The 24,115-nt window shown below is 44.3% G+C and overlaps 1 protein-coding gene across 2 annotated transcripts in view; it reads right to left on the minus strand.

The window, feature by feature from the left end:
- The window catches only part of STOML1 (stomatin like 1), a 92,341-nt gene that overhangs the window by 40,262 nt on the left and 27,964 nt on the right, over window positions 1–24,115 (minus strand). Inside the window, exon 3 of one of the 2 annotated variants that reach the window (XM_069624595.1) lies at window positions 23,652–23,758. The exons of the other annotated variant lie outside the window; for it this stretch is intronic. Coding sequence (XP_069480696.1) covers window positions 23,652–23,758 — 107 coding nt within the window. The remainder of the gene's footprint in view (window positions 1–23,651; window positions 23,759–24,115) is intronic. 2 annotated transcript variants of the gene reach the window in all.

Below are 24,115 nucleotides of genomic sequence, written 5' to 3' on the forward strand. Positions count from 1 at the left end.
CTACCCTTAAAAGTTATGTCAAAATAATTGGCAGTATTGAAAAAATGAACATGTGGAAACCATGTGATCAACTTATACGCAAGAAAAGTGTAAATCACAGGGCTTAAATAACATTCAGTTTTATAGCGATGACTTGAAATGGGCACAAATCATATAACAACCAATCAGACACTATATGAATCACTATATTAACATTTTGAGCAGAGAGTATGGTTGTAGCGAGGGGCAACCTATTTATAATGGGTGGCAACCTGCCACCTGTCTGCCCTTCATGAAGGAGGCAGTATCACAGAGAACAGCTCACAGGATCGCTGCCTCCCCCGGCAGGAATCATGGAGGCCATTCTGGGTCATGACCAATAGACCATGCTCGGCTTGCACGTAGAGCTCTCCAAGACATACTGGAGCATTCCTTGTGTTTTGTGGCTCGCGATCTACTGGTTGGAGATCCTGGCCTTAAACAGTACAATCCATTAAGAAGTCATGTAACAAATGCTAGATTTTAGATCTACAGGGCTGTCCCTTCAAAAATAGGGATAGTTGAGGAGACAGACCTTGCCAAAAGAGCCAGGGTACAGAAGGCAAGCCCTTTATTCTGTGTACCTATGAAATTCCGATGAAGAGAGATGGGGACTGAGAAAAGAGAAAAGTTGAGGGGAAAATAGGTTTAAAAGGTGAGATTAAAAGGAGAAAGGATAGAAAGAAGGTTCAAAAGGGATGCAGAATAAAGGTAAATACTGGAGAAAGATGAACATATAACTTCTCCAAGCACCGCTTTGTTCTCCAATGTAATTGTTGTCTCTTGGACAAGTAGATGCATTCGAAATGTCTTCACACCTATTCCATTTTCAGATGAGGGATTCCAATTCATAGTGAAATGTTTCAAAAACAAATGCCTATTCCATCGATACCTACATTTTATTTTAAATTCATCTCCCATCCTAAGTGGCAAAGCACATAACTGTTTATAAACAAACTGATTATCAAGGGAAGGTATGCGCAACTATTTCACTGGGAAGGAGAGCTTGGCTAGAAGAGTGTAGCCGGGGATCAGCGTGCGAATACATCAGTGTCACATATGCATCCACCTGACCCATAGATACGTCCTCTTGACCACACTTCGCTTCCTCCTACATGGTCATGCTCAACACTAGTCGAGCCTTGTTCTGACAATCTATACATTGGAAATATTTTCAAAGATAATGTTCGATTCAACCTGATGCTCATCCACCACTAATTTTTTCTTTTGTAGCATGCACACCACTCTGCGATTCACAAATCTACTCTTGCCTAAGCTCGTTGGCATTCACAGAAATGGAAAACTATTCCTAACCCGTAGTGAGACAGGCAGAGGATGCAATTCTCTTAGATTTAACCCAGGAAGGCTTTTAGCAGTCCTCAAAATGTGCACTCGCTGCTAGCCACTGGGGAGTGATAATTGACTCTTGGCGAGTAAGAAACAGTGCACTGTGTGCAGGTGGAGAATTGAGTTGGCAAGTGACTTTCTATGCCTGGCCAATAGCTTGCATTGTGAACTTGCAACTCCTGGTTATAGGCTTAGCACAGACACAAATGAACAGGTCTCCACTAAAGGTCAGACTCCAAATTTAATCAAAAACAAGACTACACATTTTGGCAATGGTGAGAAAAAATAAATTTGGAAAATTGTATATATTGTTCCAATTAAAGTATATAGTAACAGCTACCTTGGCCTGATGTTTGCTAGGTCCGTCTCCTCCCCTTAGCAGAACACTGGTGGTCTTATTATAGTCTACCATAAATGTGGTGCTCAAGGGTTTCAAGAGTCAATAAGAGTTTTTTCTTTTATGAAAAATATGAAACGCTATTTTACACAGCAGCAAGATATGGGGTCCCTTTCATCAGCATTCTTTAGAATCTCCAAAATTCAGAATAAAGGTCACTCCTCTGGGTTGTCCTGTTTGTGCATCGATATGTGAAATAAGAAGTCAGCTGTAGCACTCGGCCCTATCAGCTGGAGCTTAGCCGTTTACTGTTAATGCTGTGTGATGAAAGTCCAAAAAGCCTTTCGCAAGCTACCAAAATAAGCAACTAATTAAAAAAATATTAAGGTAGAACCTTTTCCAAAGCATGGTAGCCAGACATTAGTTTCCACAGAAGCGGATTAGCACCTGTTCCCCTTCTTGGCTGCCCTACAAAAGAGGTTGGCAACCTTTGCCTCTCCAGATGTTTCTGACCACAACTGCCATCAGCACTAGCCAGCATACTCAATTGTGAGGGATCATAGTAGTTGTAGTGTAGACATCTTGAGAGCTGAATGTTGCAAACCAAAGATCTTCAAGTTAAAAGGAGAAGCATGAAAGGCCTCACGTCTAGTGAGAAATATGATAATGCTGTCTGGTGGGTTCAGACATAATGAGATTACATTAAGTAATCCTACTCTGCCCGAGTGGGCAGAAAAAACAAGTAGAGTGGCCAGTTGTACAGAACTCCCAGACAGTTCTAATCTATGGTCCATGTGAGACCCGATCTGGGGAGAGGGCCTCAGTGGAATGTTTCCCAAAACAGCCCAGAAAAGGATGCAAGACATCTAATAACGTACTATAATAAATAAAAAAACACCCCAACATGCATGGAGTATGTCTCAATGAGACCCAGAGGTCCAAACACCTGCATAATTTGGCCAATGTTAGTGCAGCTGTGGGCTAATATATAGTTGGGCAGATTTATACTCTACATCGCTTGCTCCATAGTACCGATTCAGACCTACTACAAGGTCACCCTTTAGCCTGGCTTTGGTACACCTACTTAATGTCTCCCACCCAGAGGAGCAACAGCATATATGCTTTTCTGGGAAGATTAATTTGGATACAATTGAAATGTATTCATAGGACACCAACATGTACATGACTTATGTCTGTGCATTTCTTATATATGTGATTTGTTGTATTGCTCTGCACTGGTTTGTAATTTGTATTAAGTGTTGCACATTGTGGACTTACCATTCAGACTTTTTGTTGTCCACCACTGTTGAATACCATTTTTGATTATATACCCGTGCAGAGCATAATAGCTACGCTACCCCCCTGCAAAAGAACTATGGTCTATATTCTGTGTATAAAAATTGTTTTTCATAGAATACCCAAAATAATAAAAGGTACAGCAATATAAAATGTTGATTAACACCATTTAAGTTGAGTGTATATTTGAATATTGTATGTTTACCCACAACATGGCTAAAAGTAATGTTTGCCGTTGAGGTATTTTGACACAGTTGAATCAACTTGCATTTAAATAATTGCAATCACCAACTACCACAGGCAGGACACTTCCCCTCCCCCCAGTGACAATCCACAGTACTGATTCAGCGTCGTGAGCTACTACTGCAGATGGGCAGGACAGGCTAATGCATGCCATATCAACTTGCTGGCGGGCTCTCCATCCAGTACTTTCAGAATTAGGCAGTGAGCGGCACAGACTGCCCAGTGGCACTGGGTCTGCTACTGCCCTTTAAATAAATAAGAAGGGCGGAAGTGTTCCTTCTTGGTCGGCTTGCCTGGCTGAAGATCTGCACTTCTATTCGCTTGTCTAAGCCGGAAAAAAAGAGTCATTTGAAATTTTCCCATGTCTCAACTTCATGAAGTCCTGCCATGTGCTATTTTGGGAGCAAGAGCGATTGCACTACCACCTAAATATCATCAGAAGAATTGGCAACAAAAAGCACTCAGCCGATTGGAGCGTACATGCCAGGCTGCCAGAAGGGATGTCTTGAAGTATTCTCAATTTAGTTTGCACTTTCTACCACCGTTTAGGGTGCACTTTACTCAAGCCCCTTTTATTATGCAAAGCTGTAGCTACGCTATGGACTCTTTACTTTGGGGGTAAACCCCTGTATCATATGCCATAACAAGCTGCATAAAGGCAGCCTTTGAGATACAGGAGAACCGGTTGTTAGAATGGTTCTATGTCATTCCATCGCCAGGGTTTTTTGCTGTTTTTTGCTGCCAATTGTTTGCCAAAAAAACTCATTGCCATTTTTTTATTTGAGGAGGTATTTATTTTATAGTTTTTTTAATAACGCGCCTAATACCGTACCCGAGTTCGGTTTCTAGGCGCGGATCCAGGATTCAAACCTCTGTTGCTCTGTGTGTTCTTGCTTCCAAGACCAGCACGTTGCCTCTGTGCTATCCTCCGTTCCACCCCCAATCCACCCATTCCCAGTTTTTACTACCTATTCCCCACGCCCTCCTACCCCTTACATCCATTTACCATCCTCCCATATTTTTTGCTGAGTTTTTTGGCCAGAAATCCGCGGAAGAAAACTGTGAAAAAAACCTGGGTGAAGAATGAACGTATTACCGCTAGAATAGATCTCCTGTTGCTCCTCATCACCGCTAGCATGACTTCTTGAGGTTACACTGACCACTTTGCAGGTTACACTATAATCAAAGAGCTCATGTTTTGGGCTTCATTTAGATATACCATATTATTCGTAGATCTACAGATTCAGCACTTTATGGCGCTACAAGTTGTTTTTTGGAACCATTATTTTTGGAGGTAAATGAATTGCTGTCCATCAGCACTAGAAATAGATATATATTTTCTTTTGCTGTATGAAATTTGTAATTGTCAATACATATGAATGTGTTTATTTAGGAAAAGGAGACATCTGAAAAACAATGTGACCTGTGCTGAATGCAGCTTCAAGACTTCAAGGTAACATTAGTTGCCTTTATATAAAATGGAACTCAAACTTTGTTTGGCAGGTGTAGACGACTGGCTCTAATACAAGAAAATTGAATTAGCCCAGTCAGTAAGTGGTAAAGGCTGCCTCTATTGCCCCTCACCGAACCATTACCAGCAATGGGCAAACACATTTGTGAAAAAAACTCTACATTTTCCAAACTTTTCGTGGTACAGACGATCATCGTGTGACGAATCAACTTCTGGGGCACCAGTGGTCTAGGGATGAAATTGGGTTCCTAAACCATCAATCAACCCCATACCTCTAGTACACCAGAAGGGATCTGAAAATATTGGAATACAAGTGAATTATAAGACCTCCTTGTCCAATTTTGGTAACGTGGAAGGAAGGGCAGGCTTGTCTCCGCAAGGTCGTGGATGGGTGGTTAGTTGCAACATAGCGAAAATACAATTATTACCCAATGATAAAAGGGACTATCCAGTCAAGCTTGTGTACAAATATCTACTTTATTATTACTACAACAGAATGTTCTAGCACACTACAAAACACAACCCACCCTGTAAAGGAACACAGAGGACAGACAGTTTCACGAAGGAAAGGGATGCACTCTGGATACTGACAGGAAGATAGTTGGTAAAATAATTAGTCTTACTTTTCAAGATTATTTGGTTTCAGCACCAACGGGACAAGGGTCGTAACTGTCTCTTGCGGCCTTCAGAGAAGGACCAGGGGGGCAGAACCACAATGGACCTGGTCCTGAAGAAGTTCTTGGTGCTCGATAGCGTTGAGGTGGTTCCAGGGAGCTTCGCAGCCCTTGAGGCAGAATTAGTGGTGGGAGACAGCTGCGGGTAGCAGGCTGCAGGCAGTTCGGCAAGTGAGGGTGGATGGATGTCTGCAGGCTGTCCAGCGTGACGGCTCAGGGCCAAGAATCGTTGTCTCTGTGCTGGTTGGCAGATCTGGAATGCTGGTCGAGGCGGCTCGGACGGCTCTTGCTACTGCGGTTCGAGGACTTGACTGCCTCGAAAATGTCCTTAAAAGATGAAACACTGGATGATGCTTGTGTGTAACTCCTGCTAGCTTCTTCACAGAGCTTGTTTCCTTTCAAGGCGGACGGCCCAAAGCTCAGGAGAGTGTTTGCAGGCAAAGGCCTTGTCCTTTGTCCAGAGACTCTCTGGCCCTTCCCACCTAGGAAACTTGCTGGCAGAACCTAGCAGGGCACGCTGTGTGCTGGCTGGGTATCGGTTCTGGAGCTGCTGGCTGGGTCCTCTGAGTCTGGCATCTCCCTCTGTTCCCTGGGAGATGTTGGAGGGATCGTGCTTCCCTCTTGGAACTCCTGGCCTTCCTTCACTGGAGGAAGATGTAAGGTAGACTGTACTTTCAGCTTGGGTCCAAATGAGTCATCCTTCCTACTCTTTTCCGTCTTCAGATGATCTGCTAAGTGAGGGGTTCAGCCCTCTTTTAAAACTGAAAGGGCCCCAGTGATTAGTGCAGGCTAAGCCCACCATAACGAACCAATACTGGGTGCACACCAACAATCTTCTGTTATGCATGAGGCCAGGACCAGAGTGCTCTGCAAAAGGACAGACAAGTCTGGTGACAACATATACTTAAGTCCCACCCATCTCCGTCTGTTGTATATCAAAGTGTCTCTCTGGTTAACTGAGCCCTCTGTGACTCTTGATTAATGTGCAGGGTTCCCTTGAGGTTTGTGTTGGAAGCAGACTTCCTGTCTCCCCCAAACCACAAACCTCTCCCCTCTGAAAGGGGTCAGCTCTGCAGGGGTTTACCTATGGTAAATAGTGGACCCAGACATGCATTGCACTGCCTTTCATATAGAGGGGCGGGAACTAGCTTCAAGTTGACACATTGCATACCAAAGGGGTGTTAGTCCCACCTTCCTATTGTCTGTCCGGCAACCAAGCCCCTCTTCTAGGCTTGCTTCAATTATCTCTCATTAGTATGCACTGCCGCCAGCCGGAGAACAAAAGGAATGCAGATCCATGGAGCCTTTGATATTTAAATTAGGCTGCTCATGGCTGAAGGAAGGTGTGCCTTCCCCCTTCTTGGAATGCTTTGATGTACCCGGGCTGTCACATTCCAGCTGAATATGAAAGGGGAAGACAGCGCCTATAGGCTGCGTCTTCCCGGAGTACATGTGACTATGCGTTTTGTGCAGGAAGCAGATAAAATGTGCATGGAATGGCCTTGCACATTTCTTGGAGGTTGGTCTCACATCATTCATTTTCACTATTAATAAATAAAAAAAAGCCTAGATGAGCGCACTCTCCCCGTGCGGATGGTTGAATTCCTCACACACAGTTTGTTAGGAAGTGAATTTTGAAAATGTCTGTGCCAGATGCTGCCTGGACAGGATATGCATTACTGCAATTAATGGGTTGCAAGTTCAGGCAAGTCATTGCTTGGCACTGGCAAATGAAACAATTAGCAAGTTTTATAGGCTTGATTGCATGCACCCGGAACCTGGAGCAGTTACCGGTAAATTGGGATTAGTCATTCCTTTTTAGCTGGCAAAGACAAGTGAAGCCTTTATGATAGCTAAGCGACTTGAGTGTCTACTGCATAGATCCAAATGAAACCCAGGTGCTCCTGGTGGAAATCCCAAACAGGGTTACCAAAATGTCTCTTGGCTTCTTTATTCTAGCCTTACACACCAAGGATACACACCAAGGAGCCGGGACCATTTTTGCAGGATAATAACCAGCCCCCAACTTGACACAAGGCCAAGCTAAGGGCCTTAAATCGGAAAACTTGGGAAAATGACACATCCATAGGTTTATATGGTTGTTAGCACATAGTGTTAGCAGCAATAGAGGTTTTGGAGTAATGATGAAGAAAAACATTTTAAGCAATTAGTGAGTAAAGTAAATATACAAAACATGTTGGTACATTAAATGTGGCTTCATGACGTATTATTTAAATAAGGTGTTTATAAAAAGGTAAGCATTTTAATTATGCACTTCATTAGACTGGCTCAGTGTTAGTATGAGCGTGCATTAGATGCAATATAAAAGGGAATGAGTGCTTCATAGAAAAGTGAAAGCATTGTTCCATCTTTTACCTTTCACTTTGGTGTGTTAAACTGGAGTCACCTGCAACAGTGAAGGTGAAGTGAAAAAAAAGATCCTCCCAGGAAGGAGCGTCTTGCTGAAAGAAATCTTGCTGGGGAACTGCATGCTTGTTTCCAGAATGCAAATCTAGCTCCCCTTCCAGTAGTTAATGATCATCCCACATCAAATCAGTCAGTTATCAGCAGAGATGGTTCAGATATATCGATATTCGCAAGTCAATGGGGATCTCCTATATCCATATATAGTGAACAAACAATCCATCGGGAAAGATGCTCAATTGACTCATTCAGTCTCTCTATCATACGCACAGCCAATCCTGCATACAAGAATAAGGTCCTTAACGCAAGAAGAAGTAAATTTGAATTCTGGCATGATAGAATTGACACTTACGGCAATCAATACCACCGATTTTGGCTAATGCATATCTGTGACAGGTCCTGTAGATAATGCATATTCATGTGAGCAGTCCAATTTATTTATAGGTTTATCTTCTGAACTCCCCCAACACACCGTTTATTTTTAAATCAGACAAAACTTTATTCTTTGACCAAACATCTACGAACCAGAAAATAACTTGTAACACACAGTGTCACACTTATACATGTCATTCTCTAATTATGAAGTGTCGTGAAGGACCTTTTAGAACCTACGATCTCAATAGAAGAAGTGTATTAAATATATTCAATGATGTGGTGGAGTTAGAAGATATTGACTCTGGAGATATAGACCAGGTGGAATTCCTTTCGGATTCCAACCTTTCAGTAGTGAGACTTTGGATTCCTTCTGGTGTTGTGTTAAATGCCACCTGGAAAGCCAAGACAGTGTTTTTTAATATGGGATTTCTGGTTGCTCAAGATCTGGAACGGGTGATAAGTGGCAATCCATGGGTTCGCCCAGGAAAAGATTTAACATCTCAGACTAATACAACACGTTCCTCTATGGCATAACCACTAAAAGGGGATTCCCCGACTCTCCCCTCACTAGCTAGCTGGAACACTCAAGGGAGCTCTCATCTTCAAACCTCTAGAGCTAATCTACCTAAGACATTTGACATATTGGCGTTTCAGGAAACGTGGCTTATTACTATGCCTATTTGGGATAATTATGAGATGTCTCTGCTTCCAGCGATTGCCGCTGATAAAGGAAGACCTTCTTCTAGACTACTATTAGCGGTGAAAATAAGTGCTGGTGTTTCTATTTCATCTTGGGCCTCATTCATCTCTTTTTTACTACTTGTTAGAATCCCGTGGCAGAAACGCAATATTGCACTTGAGAATATTTATCGCAATCCAGTGGGTTTAGTAGATGAGGTATTTTATCAAGAGTTAGCTAAACTCCTAGACATGATACTCGTGACAGTAGTTATATCAGCCACCATTTTAGTTGGTGATCTAAATCTAGATTCCATGAACAAGAAAAAAAGGCCATAAGCTACAGGATTAAGAGATGGACCAGGTTTATGTCGGAAAGGAACTTTCATATGGTCAATGGTGCTGTATTGGGCGACATACCTGCACAAGATACATGGCATAGAAACACCACGTCTAGCATTATTGACTACATATATGTTGAACCAAAGTTATTTATGGCATTATACAGTTTAGTGACGATAACTTACTAGCACTCCAATGGGGGTAGCCATCAGGTGTGATGAAGAACCAAAGACAATGGTCCAAACAACAGTTGACAAATAATTGTGCCAAGACATGTTTCCCTTGGTCTGAACCCAAGCTGATAGCTTTCAGCCATTCAATTGATGCCAACTTGAACCATCATTCGTCTTTGCAATATACAAATATCAGCTGCATATAAAGACACCATCACAATAATAGGATCAAGAGCCTTTAAACACGCTCATGTGTATGACCAGCAGGTCAGGAGCAGGCGAGCAGAATATCGAAGAGAAAGAACATTAATTCTTACTCTCCCAAGGCCAGTTCAACTACAGGCTCTCAAAACGGCTAAATGTAAATATCAAAACTGGGTTCATAGTCGAAAAGCTTTTTTATATCAGCAAGACAGTGAGGTCATGCTTAAAGCCATGATCAACAAAAACTCAGCTGAAACGTGGGCCTTGCTCAATAAACAGAACCATGATGCCCAAGCTGGAGCACAATCCAATGGGGTACAAGAGCATTGATGGATTACATACTATATGCAACTATATGCAGATGAACAATTTGATAAGCTAACTTATCCACAGCGATCAATCTCCTTTTGGTTAGTCGAATGTTAGTTCTGATAATTGAAGAACTAATCAAGAAAGTCCTCTCATCTCGAGCTGCAGGCCCTGATGGGTTACATAATGCAATGTTGAAAGTTAACTCCTATCTTTGGGTGATAATCTTGAACAAGATCTTTCAACAAATACTTGTCAACCGAGTGATACTGTTGTCTTGGACATCCTCGTTGATTGTACACATTTTCAAAAAAGGATCGCATGTTAACACAAAACTATCGCCCAATTGCATTGTTAGATGCTCCAGGCAAAATCTTCGCTAGGTTAATCCTGTGAGATTTTAATACCTGGATGCTTTCTGAACAATGCCGGGACCCGAATCAATCGGGGTTTGTAGCCGGTATGGGTACTGCTATAAATCTATTGGGCCTGAATGCATTAAACAATCCATGCCAGACCATGAAACGTCCGTCTATTTTGCGTTTGTGGACTTGCATTGCGCATTTGACTCCATCTCTCGAGTTCTACTTATGTCAAAACTATGTAGAGACAATTTTCCACCCACGTTAAGTGATATTATTTATGCCCTTCACTCAAACACATCAATCTAAATTAGACTGACAATAGAAGGGTTAATATCTCCTTCCATTCTGACGTTTCAGGGACTTAAGCAAGGATGCTTACTTGCATCGGCTATCTTCAACTATTTTATGCACGATGTGAAACAAGCATTTGACGTAGTGTGTTCTAATTCTCCAGAGTTTAACAATTCTCCAATTAAGGCATTACTGTACGCAGACGATCTTGTACTCATTTCTAAAACTTCGGCCGGTCTTCAAAAGTTACTAGCAGCTTTTGATGCTTATATCGAACAAAACGAATTAAAAGTTAACACCAATAAAACACAGATAGTAACTTATTCCCCCACTAAATCAAATAGAACCCAGACAATTTGGACAATCAAAGTTAAATTAGCAATTGTCCCGAGTTACAAATATCTGGGGATGGTTTTTGAGGGGTTGGTTCAAGCAAAAGGCCAGATGGATAGTGTTGAGCGTAAATTAGACACAGCTATTTCGCAAACGAAGATCATTCTATGCCGATATGGTAAATTCTCGTTAATCCCTGCACTATCTTTTAGGAATATGAAGGTGACACCATCTGCAACCACCATATGGGGCAGTCCGTTCCGCGCACTGGTTCAGTTAATAGTGTTACCAGCGACAAGCCTCCAGAGCAGTTCATTACAATTAGCGCAGGAGACGGCACACGAAACACCCCTCGTGCAAACTACATGTTCCCCAAAAGGAGGACTACCGAACGGGTCCCACAAGAAAATCTAGTGGACTTAAACAAACTGGGACACTTATCATAAGTATAGCGAGCTGCCACTGAAAAGACCCGGCGAGTCTGTGCACAATAGGGTGTGCAGTGGGTCTTAAACCACCCCTTATTGATTCTGATTGCTGTAACTCAGCCCTTGGGGAAGGGAAAGACTGCAGCTGGCTCGAGCAATGGGAGCAGCGATGGGGAGAGACAGTGGATGATACAAGGAAAGGCAGGAAACAGGAAGGTGTGGGTTGTTCAGGTACGGTTAGAGGAGGCAGAGGCAGGCCAAGAGACCAGGCAGAGAAGGCGGTGCATAAGAGCATGGAGGTGGATTATTCAAGCAGTGTGCAAGGCGAGTTATTGGTTGATGAGAGAAGGCAGCACTTGTGTTTGACTCAGCATGAGTGGAGTGGAAGGGGAGAGGAGGAAGTGATTGAGAGGGTGACTGTGGAAAGGTTCATTGATGGAGAAGGTGATGGTGAGAGGAGGGAGTAGTAGCAGGAGAGGAAAAAGAGGGAGTTTAGACAGATAAGGTGTTTGCTTTTAGGCCATCACCTTGAGCTCTGCAGTTTATTTTTAGACAGGTGGGGTTACTGATCTCTAGTCACCAGCCTGGGGATGAAGGACACCTTGGCCAAGTAGAGACAGACGGCCCTTACAGACACTGTAATGAAAAATAAAAACTCTTGTACTGTCTTTGGGAGTTGGTGTGTTCTTGATACCATCTGTGACAATATTGATTGCTGTTATTTTAATCCAAATGCACGTAATAAAAAACACACTAAATGAAGGCATTGCTGCTGCATGTGGTACATTGTGGGTATAGAAACGTTATTAGTCCCCGGAGAGAGTCAAGCAGAATACAAAACGCATTCTGATTGGCCTTACCCGGCCAGGATTCCAGTCGCCTTGTCCTCGGAAGGGGGGCGTGTTAATCCCTCCAGCAGTGTGGAGACTCGGAGCGGGGCCATCTCCGCTCCGCGCCTCCACACGGTTGGAGGCTTCCATTGTCCCCCGCCAGGGACGCAAGTACATTTTTTTTTCTCCCCCTCCCTCCCTTCCGCCTTCCCAACCCCACTTACCTTCTGCTTCTTTATTTTTTCCAGGAGCAGACGCGCTGGGAACAATTCTGTTCCCAGCGCGTCCGCTCCTGATGGCCGCCATGGAAAGGGAAAACGGACTCCATTTTCCCTTTCCCGGCGGCCATTTTCTTGGTCGTTTCTTTTTTGTTTTTTTTTTTCTGTCCCAAAACGCTGCAGCGTTTCGGGACAGAAAAAAAATTGCTTTTAGTGCCCCGGTCAAGCATATATTGCGGGCCGGGACACTAATAGCAATATGACCCAAGCGGTGGGGGCATTACCGACTCAGGTAATGCCCGGGGCCTTCGTTAAGGCCCTCGCTTCGCTCGCCGCTCGGGTCATATTGCTTAAATAGTGCAAATGATATTGCCTTCCTCTCCCTCCACCGTTCCACCACTCTCCCTGTCCCGCTAATAAAATGCCCACATCAGTCCATGATCTTCATACAAAAAAACAGTAATATGTTACAAATCAGAATAAGATCACACACGTTTTGATTTTAATTATTAGAACTTAATCCACATTCATACTTTCTACAAGACCACCACATCCTTCTTTCCTAAAGAGTTTGCTATACTTCAGCTGTTCAGCATGTAATGACTGACCCACAGTGCACAGAGCTCTAAATGGAAAAAAAAAACACTATCTTGTTTTCCCCGTCAGCTCTTTGCTGCATTGGCACTTTATTATAGCTGAAAGCCAAGACTTACCAGATGGTAATGCTCACCCACCTTTCGATTCTCCTCACTTCGCTCAGCGCTGTGCAATCCCGCCAGGCTTCACCTCCGTCCCGCCTCCCTCCACCTGCTGCCATGACACGCCACCATATCTTGGAAGCCTCCTCTGTGAATCATGTTTCTCTGTCCAGTCTGTCCTCTACCATAGCTCTACTTTTCCACCGCATGGCCACCTCCTCTTCATATATTCCTGTGTTTCACCTTCCTCTTTCCTTTCTCTGTATTTCCTGCTTCACTCAAGACTTCTCCCGCCTGTTCCCTCGCTACTTCAACCTACAGCTGGCTTCCATCTCTTTCTTGTCAGTAAGCTTCTTCTCTGATCATGGTATTCAGTCCGCAGTTTGTGGTGATTTGCTGCCCTGCAAGGATGGTACCAGGGCCTTTCAACTTTTTCAGTTGAAATTGGCCTAGAGCCTCAGGGAATCCTCCCCCACCCCCCCAACTGCTGCCCCCATGTTGGAAGTCTTATTAGTAGTCAGCGAGAGTCCAGCAGAATGCAACACACATTCTGATTGGCTCTCGCCGGGTCCTTACCTGGCCGAGAATCCTTGTATTCTCGGCCGGGATTCCAGCTGCCTAGTCCTCGGCGGGGGGCGTGGCAGCCCCTCAGCCAATGAGGAGGCTTGAAGCAGGACCATCCCCGCTCCGAGCCTCCCCATGGCTGAGAGGCTGCCTTCGCCCCCCGCCGGGGACTCAGGTAAGCTTTTGTTTTTATTATTTATTTATTTTACCCTTCTCTCCCTCCTCCCTCCCCTCCCCAGCCCACTTACCTTCTTGCTCCTGCATCCCCGGTGGGGGACGATGGCAGCCTCCAGCAGTGTGGAGACTCGGAGCGGGGCCATCCCCGCTCCGCACCTCCACACGGCTGGAAGCTTCCATCGTCCCCCGCCGGGAACGCAGGCATGTTTTTTTTTCTTCCACGTCCTCCCTTCCGCCCTCCCACCAACCCTACTTACCTTCTTTAATTTTCTTTTCCGGGAGCGGACGCGCTGGGAACACTTCTGTTCCCAGCGCGTCCGCTCCCGATGGCCGCCATGGAAAGGGAAAATGTACTCCTTTTTCCCTTTCCCGGCAGCCATTTTCTTGGTAATTTCCCTTTTTTTTTTTTTTTTTTTTTTTTTTGGGCGTTTCGGGACAGAAAAAAATAGCTTTTAGTGCACCGGTCACGCATATGTTGCGGGCCGGGGTACTAATAGCAATATGACCCAAGCGGCGGAGGCATTACCCGAGTCGGTAATGCCCCAGCCACTCGGGTCATATTGCTTAATTAGAAAGGAAAACTACTTCTTTAATTCAGCACATTGAACCTGCACTTTGAGCGCGTAAGTTTCAGGCCGCTTTTGTTGGTGCCTTCCTCAGGCCTTGCAGCATCTAGAAGCGCTCTCATCACCTTGCTGTTTTTTTACTCTGGTTTTGCCTTCATTAGCACCTTGCTGATGAAGAGCTTAATAGATTTTCATGGGACATTTAGTATTTCATCTGGCTGCCTTTCGTTATTCTGTGCAGAGGCCAATAAACCTGTCCAGCGACAATCTCTAGCTACTCACCCCTGCCTCCATTCCTTATCTCGACATAATTTTCTATGCATCCCACAAGCGCCTCAAACTAGTTTCCAAGCTGTAGGCAAGGGATCCCTAAATACCATTTTGAAATGGGCCCTGTGACAGGGTCAAAAGAATATGACCCCGTCAGGGGGTGCAGGAGTGGGGCGTGAAGGTCTAGCGCCCCAGAGTGCCAGAAAACATGCTAGGTCCAAGTCTCTGTAGCTAGGAACCTTTCTCCTGGCCAGGTCTCTCTCTGTCATTTCAGAACATCCAATTCCAAAAAGACATCGAGATCAAAGCAGCTCGAGAATCTAGTCCTAGAACCACGTACTACAACGACCAGCAGCCCTAGTGCCCCGCAAAAGAAAGAAAGGTCAACTAAAGAAAAAGTACATCTCCCAGAATAATGGGTGCAACAGACAAAATCAGTCCCAGACCACGTTTATTTTAAAGCCTCAAAACTTATTAAAGGACAGGAACCCCACAAGCATCCTGGGCTCCATGAATTTCACAACAAGGGTCCCGAGTACAGAAGCAGCAGCCTCCAGTAGCTCAGTCCAGCCCAGCACCACAGACGAGAGAGAGAATGAGAGAGAGAATGAGAGAGAGAGAGTGAGAGAGAAAGAGAGATAGAGAGAGAGAGAGAGAGAGAGAAAGAGAGAGAGAGAGAGAGAGAGAGAGAGAGAGAGAGAGAGAGAGAGAGCGCGGTATGAACTTACTAACAGCAGCAGTGCGAGATTGCGCAACCGGGACAATACACAAGGGAGAGATGAAAACGTGAAGACTCCAGGAAACAGAGGGAAAGCTAGAACACATATGGCCAGGAGCAGCAGGGCCATGTGGCCTGAAATAGAGTCGTCTGGAAAGAGGGGCAGGGGTTAAGCTCCTTTTGAAGACTTCCTGCGTTAGAAAGGACAGAGATTGGCCTAAAGTGTCAGCTGACCATATTGTGCGATGGGAGACATGGGGCGGGTTTAGAAAATGAGCTATACAAACCAGCCAGAGTCCATGTGTGTTTAAAGGTATTTAAGTGAGGTCAGAGGAGGGTCATGGGGACCAAGAGGACTCGGGGGAGTGCAGTGCCATTGGAGGAGGATATGGAGAGGAGCAATTGGTATGTTTGCAGAGAGTGGTACCAATTGTTGAGTTTTAAATGAGAGAGGGACTGGGGGGATAGTTTTGGAAGGAGAGACGGTGATGAAGGTTGTGAGTAGGAGAGAGAGATTGAAAAAGTGTGGGAGAGTAAGAGTTGAGGGGGTGGGATTGGGATCGAGAGAGTAGGTAGAAGTATGGTGGAACGTTGGGAGGGGCGAGAGTAGGTGTAGTAGGAGGGTAGGAGAGAACAACAGATGTGCGGGAATAGGTGTAGTAGGAGATGGGAGAGAGCGACGGAGGAGAAGGACAGAGAGTGGCGGCTCTATATCCAGCACCAGGGCAGAGTGAGGGGCAGGCTCTATATCCGAGTGCTAAGAGAGCGAGAATGGTGGGCTCTATATCTCAGCCCCTAGAGGGAGAGCGAGTAAGAGGGGTGACGAGAGAAGCAGAGGGAGAGAAAAGAGAACACATTTGAGGTGTGGAAGGAGATGAACTGCGTACCGCTACAGGAGTGCCATCCCTGACTAGGTCATTAGACAGGTCTGGAGGCCATCACTAGCCTCCGGACCTAGTTTAGGCAGTCGGTCATCCTGGGCAGTAGTCCGGACACTGCACGGCTCACACCAGTGTGCAAGGGAAGCCTAGGCTAGGGAGGCGGTAGATGCCTCAAGGACCAGGAGAAGCTTTGAATTAGCGCCACTAGTTTGGAGACAAAGAACCCTGGAATATTTGCCCACTATTGATGGAACAATCAATAAAAAACAATCCACTGTACTGCCTTAGTAAGGAAGTAACTTTATTCGGCAACCACTGCCATAAAAGTAGCACAACCAGCAAAACAAAAAAAAAACACATTCAGCATAAAACGCTAAAACATTTGTAGTAATCACAATTTTTAACACGGTCTAAAAACTTGTTACAAGAATAAAACCAAGGCAACTCATATACATTGAATACATTCTTTACAGAGTTAATACATACTTAAGCCTGCAGAACCAAGCTGAACATAGAAAATCAGCAACAGCTATCAGCCAAGGCAGAGTATCTGATTTGTTAAGAGCTGAACTGCGTCACCAGTGCCCCCAGAGTCATTGAACGTCTTTATACCCATGCCACTTACGACCATTAGGTATACTCCAACTTGACTGAAGTTACATTTACCTGGTGGATTTTGTCGTTTATATAAAACATAGGCACAGAAAGGCACCTGATACGTACTACAGTCACCAGGGGCATTTCAGGAGTGACGGTGGGCCAATTTTACTGGTAAAAGTCCATTGGCTACCCTGAGCTCGGGCACAGGTAGCGAGGGGGAAGAGTCAGACTCTGGGTGCCTCCTAAATCGGATGGACGTTGCTTGCTCCAGTGGCTCTGCAGCTTTCACGGGCGTGGGTACAGGTGCCACAGGGCAGGGGTGCGAATTGTGATACAGATTGGTTTTGTCCCCCATTATTGGGTGCCCTGACTCTGTGCGCGACATTACAAGTTCCTGAACGCTAGCTGCCCGTCCGTTAATTTGATCATTAATTGTGATTGCAATTGGTTGAATTGGATGCCTATTTTATGTTATCTGTGTATGGTTTTATTTAGGGGTACATAACTTGTTTACTCTACATTGAGTTCTGCAATTTGTATTGTATTTTGGGAGAAATGCAGACTCCACTAAGGCCTGAATGGTAATACTAACTTAAGTATAACTTATTTTGTAAACAATGTCTAAAAGAAGGGGCGTCTCAGAAGCACCCCCAGGGAAAGGCTAAAAAATGATATAAGATGTTCCAGCATATTAACAAAGTTAAAGTGGTACTAATCACTGAAATAAAGGATCTTTTGTGGGATTTAGAAAGCAACAGTATTTCCCTCGCTAGAAGGCCCCTTAAGTCAAACCCCGTTCTCACAGACAATAACATTAACCTTTTAGAGTTAGCAGTATTGAAATCAGACCCAATCACTAACCAACCCTTAACTGGTCCCCTAAGGGGTAAGATTGGGGGTTTGCAAAAAGAATCCCTGGTCACCTTTGAGATTGCAAAAGAACAGAACAAGTGGGGAGCGGAAACTGTTTCCAGTTGGAGAAGCAAATTCTGATAGTGCATCCCTACTGTGTGTTATTGAGCATTTGGATTCAAATACACAGGGATGCACCTATGATCTGGTGCAACTTATTACTCCGGAGCAGCCACCTTTTAGAGATTACTGAAAACAGTAGGGCGATATCCACCTTGATTCCAACAAATAATAGATTCTTGCCTCAGGACATACCAAACTCTGATCTAGATCCAGTAGAACAGGGAAGAAGTGTGGTAGAGAAGGGAGAGGCCAATAGTAGGGGGATTAAGGATTCTAAGGACGAAAACTCTAAAAACAAGTTTCAAAATGATGGCGAAAAAGCTGCCCCCATGGGTGGTAATAAACAAATCCCCAGTAAAATAAACAGAAGTAAGCCAAATGATCGAAAACACATTATATGGTCCACATATAAACCTCCTGCAGGGTCTTTCTCCACCTCCAGCTAATGGCCTCTGTCAATTATTTGGGGGCCAGGTTGGAAGAATTATGCAGTAAACAACTTGGCGCTGTAGGACCACCTATTGTTAAGGAAAGGTTGATTAACCATCCATCGCCATTAGTCGGGAGGGTCCTAGATAACACATCTACGGGTAGGATCAACTTTAATTGTAGTAATCTACAACAGGGAGGTTCAAACGCAGGGGCAAGGATCACTGGGGAGCAGTGGAGTCGCCATACCTGCCTACATTTGAAAATCAAAAAACATGAGAATGATGCCCCGCCCATAGCCATACAAGACTCCGCCCATTTACACAAGTCTCCGCCCACATGTCAAAATGGTAAACTATATTGAATGCGTGATCGGCTATGTGCACAAAACTGTAATAAATTTAACTGTGCCCTCAAAAAACGGATTTTCCCATTTCACAGGGCTTTTTTGCATTTGGAAGCATTACACTAATCCAGACAAAGGCAGGCAGGCCTTCTCAGCTGCAGAAAAGGGGACCTCCAAACATCACGCACCCACACACCATTCCATTCCCAGACGGCCTTCCAGCCTCTTTAAACTGATTCTGGGAATATACCCTGGTTTCCTATTCGAACTAAAAGACTACGAGTCCCAGAATGCAGTTCAGTCATTTCACACTGGCATGCATCTTGTTGTGCAGGACGTAACTAAAATGTGCAATGTCTCATAAAGGGTGAAAACATTGTTCTCATGTCAACCAAGCAGACATGGCACAGACTAGTATGCACTGTGAGTCTGGTATGTACGTTTGCATTGATGAAGATTATGGGGCTTTCACATGCTAAACAGCCCATCCCAGTGAGCTACGGCTGATAGAGAAATTGACCATTCCCACACGCTTGTCTGCTTATGCCTGCAACAAGACGTGCCAAGTGGGCTACTTAAAAGTAACAAAGAGAATGCGGGGAACATGCCTGCAACCTGTATAGGTCTGCTAAGACATCTCATTAACATTTTAGCAAGCCCTTGATCACTGCTTGCCTGTCCGGAACAAATAAAAGTAACCCTTAATTAGAAAATCACAGACAATTAGGTAGGAGAGGCACAAGGGGGATGGCACATGATTTCAGAGGGGGTGCATGCCCCCCTCCAGCAACGCCCCCTAGCGACGGCACTGCTGGGGACCACACGAGTTGGTCTAAAAGCATCAATGATGTTATTACCAGGCATGCAGAACTGAAAGCCCTGACTAGGCAGAATAGATCACACTTTGCCCCATTCTGTGATGACAAGTAGAGCCCAAGTCAATGGGTGTAACTATTCCGTTCAGGATAGGAGCCCAGACAGATTACGTCCCCTCAAAGGGCCCAGTGGGAGGGACCCAAACGCCCAGTTTGTCGTCATGTATAATGCTCCAAGCTTGGAGCAGGAGAGTTAGGAAGACCATGATGCATTCATTAACAAAGTCATTCACTGGATTTGCTACAAGAAGGGATGCCTCTTTTTTAATTCGGGAGGACATTGTTGGGTGCAGATGACAGTGTATGCCTAGTGGTCCAGATGATTTTATACAAATATGTCAAAGGGATGCATGGCTTGTGGAGGGGTTGTTGGCAACAGAACTTTAAGTTTACCTGCCACACGGATCCAAAATCATTTTGAGGGCTAGCACTCCACCCGATAGCTCCCCATCCTCGAGTACCTAATTAGGAGGAAGAGGGGGGCAGCAATTTCTGAAGGTACAATTTCGTCCCAGCAAGTTGACAGGAAATGAATTCCAATCTGAGAGGGAGGGGCTGGAAGAGACTGATTGACTGCTACCGAACTTGATAATTACTTATTGCACTGTCAGGCCATTTTACACATTTTTATCTTGGAATATTGCTGGGGCCAATAAGCGAAATGTGGGCTGTGGAAGATATTGCCATACAGGGCTACTTGTTTTCATTATAAATGCCCAGAAGGGGGTTAACAGGCGTCCATGTGGGGGTCTCCTGACGTGGGTGTATGCGAGTCTTCATTGGGATATTGAGCATGTTAATACAGGCTCGTTGGACTTGTAACAGTTGGTTATCAAAATTCCCAATAGCAGTCCTTTGCTCATATTCAATGTATTCAATAGACTCAATGCCAAAAAAACATTTGGTTCTGTTGCCATTTTGCAAGAATGTCTCTCCAACTGGGAAAGCCTTAATAACAGAAGATATGGGTTAATTGTAATGGGAGACTTCAGCCTTCAGTTTGAGCCCCTAAAAGAATTGTAAGGCCTATGGGAGGACCCAGATGAGGCCTGGGATATTCTAATACTTGAAGCAAATGATGCAGTGAGGACCCACAGTAGTGCTCTGGTGGATGCCATCGGAATCCTGTACAACCTTGGGCTACCGCCCTGCAACAGTTGCCTCTTTTCTGATCAGCCGGCCAAGGATACTTAACAGGGACCCAATGGCAGGTCTAGGATAGATTATGTCCTACTCTTCGATTGGGACTGGCACCAAGTTGAAGATTTTCAAGTAATTGACCGCCATGAAAGGATGAAAATACACCTTCTCAACAAAGCTGCCCTAATGCTACTGATTGTGCTTGGGCATGCTTGTCAGTCGATCAAATAGATTCCCAGTATTTATGGACTCATTCTTGGGCATATTGAGAGGCTATGCTTTGGGTAATGCATAGATATAGATGCGATTGAAGAATATGATAAAATATTAACTTTGATACAGCCATTTGTCACTAGCTCTAAGCCCTCATTTAAAAAATGTGCAAAGAAGGTGGAACCCTGGTATGACAAGGACAAGGAAGCAAAACAGGCCCCATTTTCATACTTACATTTGGAATCTCCAGTGAATAGGACTCATCTCCAAATGTTGACAACGACTTATAGGAATTTAGTGAAGACTAAAAAAGGATTTGTCTGGGCACCAAGTGGGTTACTATGTTAGAGGCTGTCAAGACGGGAAACTCTGCAGGGTTTTTGGAGGCTCATTTCAGACAGAGAACTTGGGGCTGATATTTCTCTTCAGGCCAGTATTATACTGGACATGTGTAGTGTGCACTTTGAAAATCTATCTAAAAGTCTGCATGACAGTGGATTGAAGTCTATGTAATTCCCACAAGTTCTGATGGATGAAATAGAAATATTGCCTCCGGCCTTGATGAACAAACCATATGGGCCCCGGTCTTGATGAGAGTTTTCAATGCTATGTTGGCCACAGACAAAATCCCAGAGTCCTGATGGACCACTGCGATTGTACCGATTTATAAAAAGGTTGGTAGGGAAAATCCATCCAACTACCACCTTATTTCTTTATTGGACGTCTCAGGGAAAATACTCATTAAAGTCCTCCGAAGGCATCTCCTTGAGTGGGGCGACAGAAGGATTACTGAGCCATTGGTTCGGGCTTCACTTGATCATCCAAAGCACGTATCCGAACTTAGTCTTTGTCAACCTAAGCATTCGACAGTGTACCGCAGAGATCACTTTCGGACACGTTATTGTCTAAGAACATCCCGGAATTATTACTATCCCCGATATCACTTCTGAACACCAATAATTCTGCTGTTGTGAGATGGAATTTAGCAGAAGGTGAAACTGTGCCATTCACCGTCGATAGAGGTGTCCACCAAGGAATCGTTTTGGCCCCCTTATTGTTTTGCATTTATATTAATTCTGTCATTGATGAACTGACTAATGTTAGTCTAGATTCTCCGCGCTTATGGAAGGACAGAATCCCAGCGCTGTTTTTTGCAGACAACACAGTTCTTTTGTCCCCTACCCCTGTAGGCTTGAGAGTGTCCCTCCTTTGCTTTACTAAGAAGTGTGAGGAGCTGGAGCAGGAATGTAATGCCAGCAAAACAAAACCAATAGTTTTTAGCCCAAAGAATTCTAAAATCAAAGCTTTCCAATTAACTGTAGGAGATTGCAAATTAGAGCAGGTGGTATGGTAAGATTACCTAGACATTTGTTTTTCAAGCAACACCGGGTGGGCCTATCAACTTCTTAAAGCCCACATCGACCTTGACACAAATACTGGATTTGTGAAAAGATTGTATTTTAATCATGGTGGAGGTGCAATCAGACCTGTCCTCAAAGTCTATAAACTACAAGCAAGAGCGGCGGCTTTGTATGGGCCGACATCTGGGGCCACCCTAGGATTCAATCTCTAACCACAATTGAAGGGGAGTCTTAATGTTACCCCAAAGTGCCCCGAGCATTCCTGTATGTATGGAATGCGATTTGAGCCCAATTGATGAGTTAGCTGCAATTAGACCATTATTCTACAGGATAAGGATAGGGGGGGAAATCAACCTTAGTTAAATATTGTGAAGCTTTGGCTTATATAATGAAGTTGGACTGGGGGGTGTAATATTCCGTGGCTTGCCCATGTAAAAAGAGATGTCTTATAGCACTGAATTTGTCTTGCTTTTGGGCGGCACCAGATTCTATTACCAAGGATACAAAATTCAGGGTCAAAGAGGCCTATGCACAATGTAGAAGGACTAAAATGGAAAGTTCATGTACTGGCTTACTTCATGGTATTAATTACCTAAACTCAAAAAATACATTTGGGTATGAGATATCTTGACAACATCAATCCAACTTACGCACAGGCACTTCACAGTGAATTTAGAATGGATTCCTTCAAGGCATGGGCACATACAAGTCATTAGAAAAATATGCCAGGGTCAAGCTGTCCAATGTGAGGTGCTGAGAGGGAGTATGTTAAGCACTTCATGTTTTTATGTGTTTGGTTACATCATTTCAGAACTGCTTATCTTAAACCTTCGTTTTTATTCCACAAAATGTGCACTTTGTCTAAAGCCATGCAACTTTGCAAATACTCATCTAATATGGATGTGGTTTATACTGTGTCAAAATACATCCATCGGTCATGGCTAAGAAGGAGCACTTTAGTATTACCAAAGATGGAATGGTCTTACCATTTAGATTTGAGGTTTTTTAGCTTATGAGATCAACTCTTTTCTTATTATAAAACTTCGGCTTTTTATATTGGATGTCAATTTTGTAGGATGCTGTGTGTAGATGTTTCCTTATGAATTCTTTATTTATGATGTTGACATTTGGTGTTGTTTTGTACCTGATGACTCCAAAGTCGAATAAAGGATTCTGAGAATATTCAAAAAGCAATTACAACATATATGATATGATATGATATGGCATTTATAACGCGCTTATCCACAAGTGTTTCAATATGAAGAGTATTGTTGACCTCTCTTGGAAACCCAGTATGGGGCAGCAATGCACTACTGAATGATGCTCAGTGCTTTGAGGCCACACTTGTGGCAGTTTAGCGCTTTACAAATATGATACGGCTTAGCCCATTTTTTTAGGTAATGGAGCAGGAAGAATGTGGGAGAGTTGGGAGGGAGAGGAGAGAAAGAAAATTAGGGTGTGTATAAAAAGCATTGCCCTTACCTTCAGAGCAAACCACCCAGTGATGGGGAAGGTGAGAATCAGCAGCAGGAAGACCAAAGAGGAGACAAGTCCATGGCACATCCACGAGAGCCACCCCTGGGACCGATCTACAGCAAGGAGACAGACATGTTAAGATGCCCTTGCCGTCCCAGCGGATGATGGTAGAGATTGAGACAAGTCTACCGCAGCCACCACCGGAACCTGCACACAAGGGCTATGACACTGCAGCATATTTGTGCACACAAGGAGCGTGAGAGCAGCCTATCCGCTGTTGCTCTAAATGATATACATAAAGTAGTCCAACAATCTTATTCTACTCACTGCTGAAACCTACCTGGCTCAAGCAGCTTCTGAGAGATGGTCGGCAAACGTTTACAGCCAACTGCGTATTTGGTCTGGGGTGACCACTGAACTGCCTGGCAATGTAAGTGCCTATGTGCTCTGGGGCATAGGACTGGCGTGGG

This window comes from Ambystoma mexicanum, chromosome 11 (genome assembly GCF_040938575.1).
Source record: "Ambystoma mexicanum isolate Mex_15411 chromosome 11, UKY_AmexF1_1, whole genome shotgun sequence".
Lineage (NCBI taxonomy): Eukaryota > Metazoa > Chordata > Amphibia > Caudata > Ambystomatidae > Ambystoma > Ambystoma mexicanum.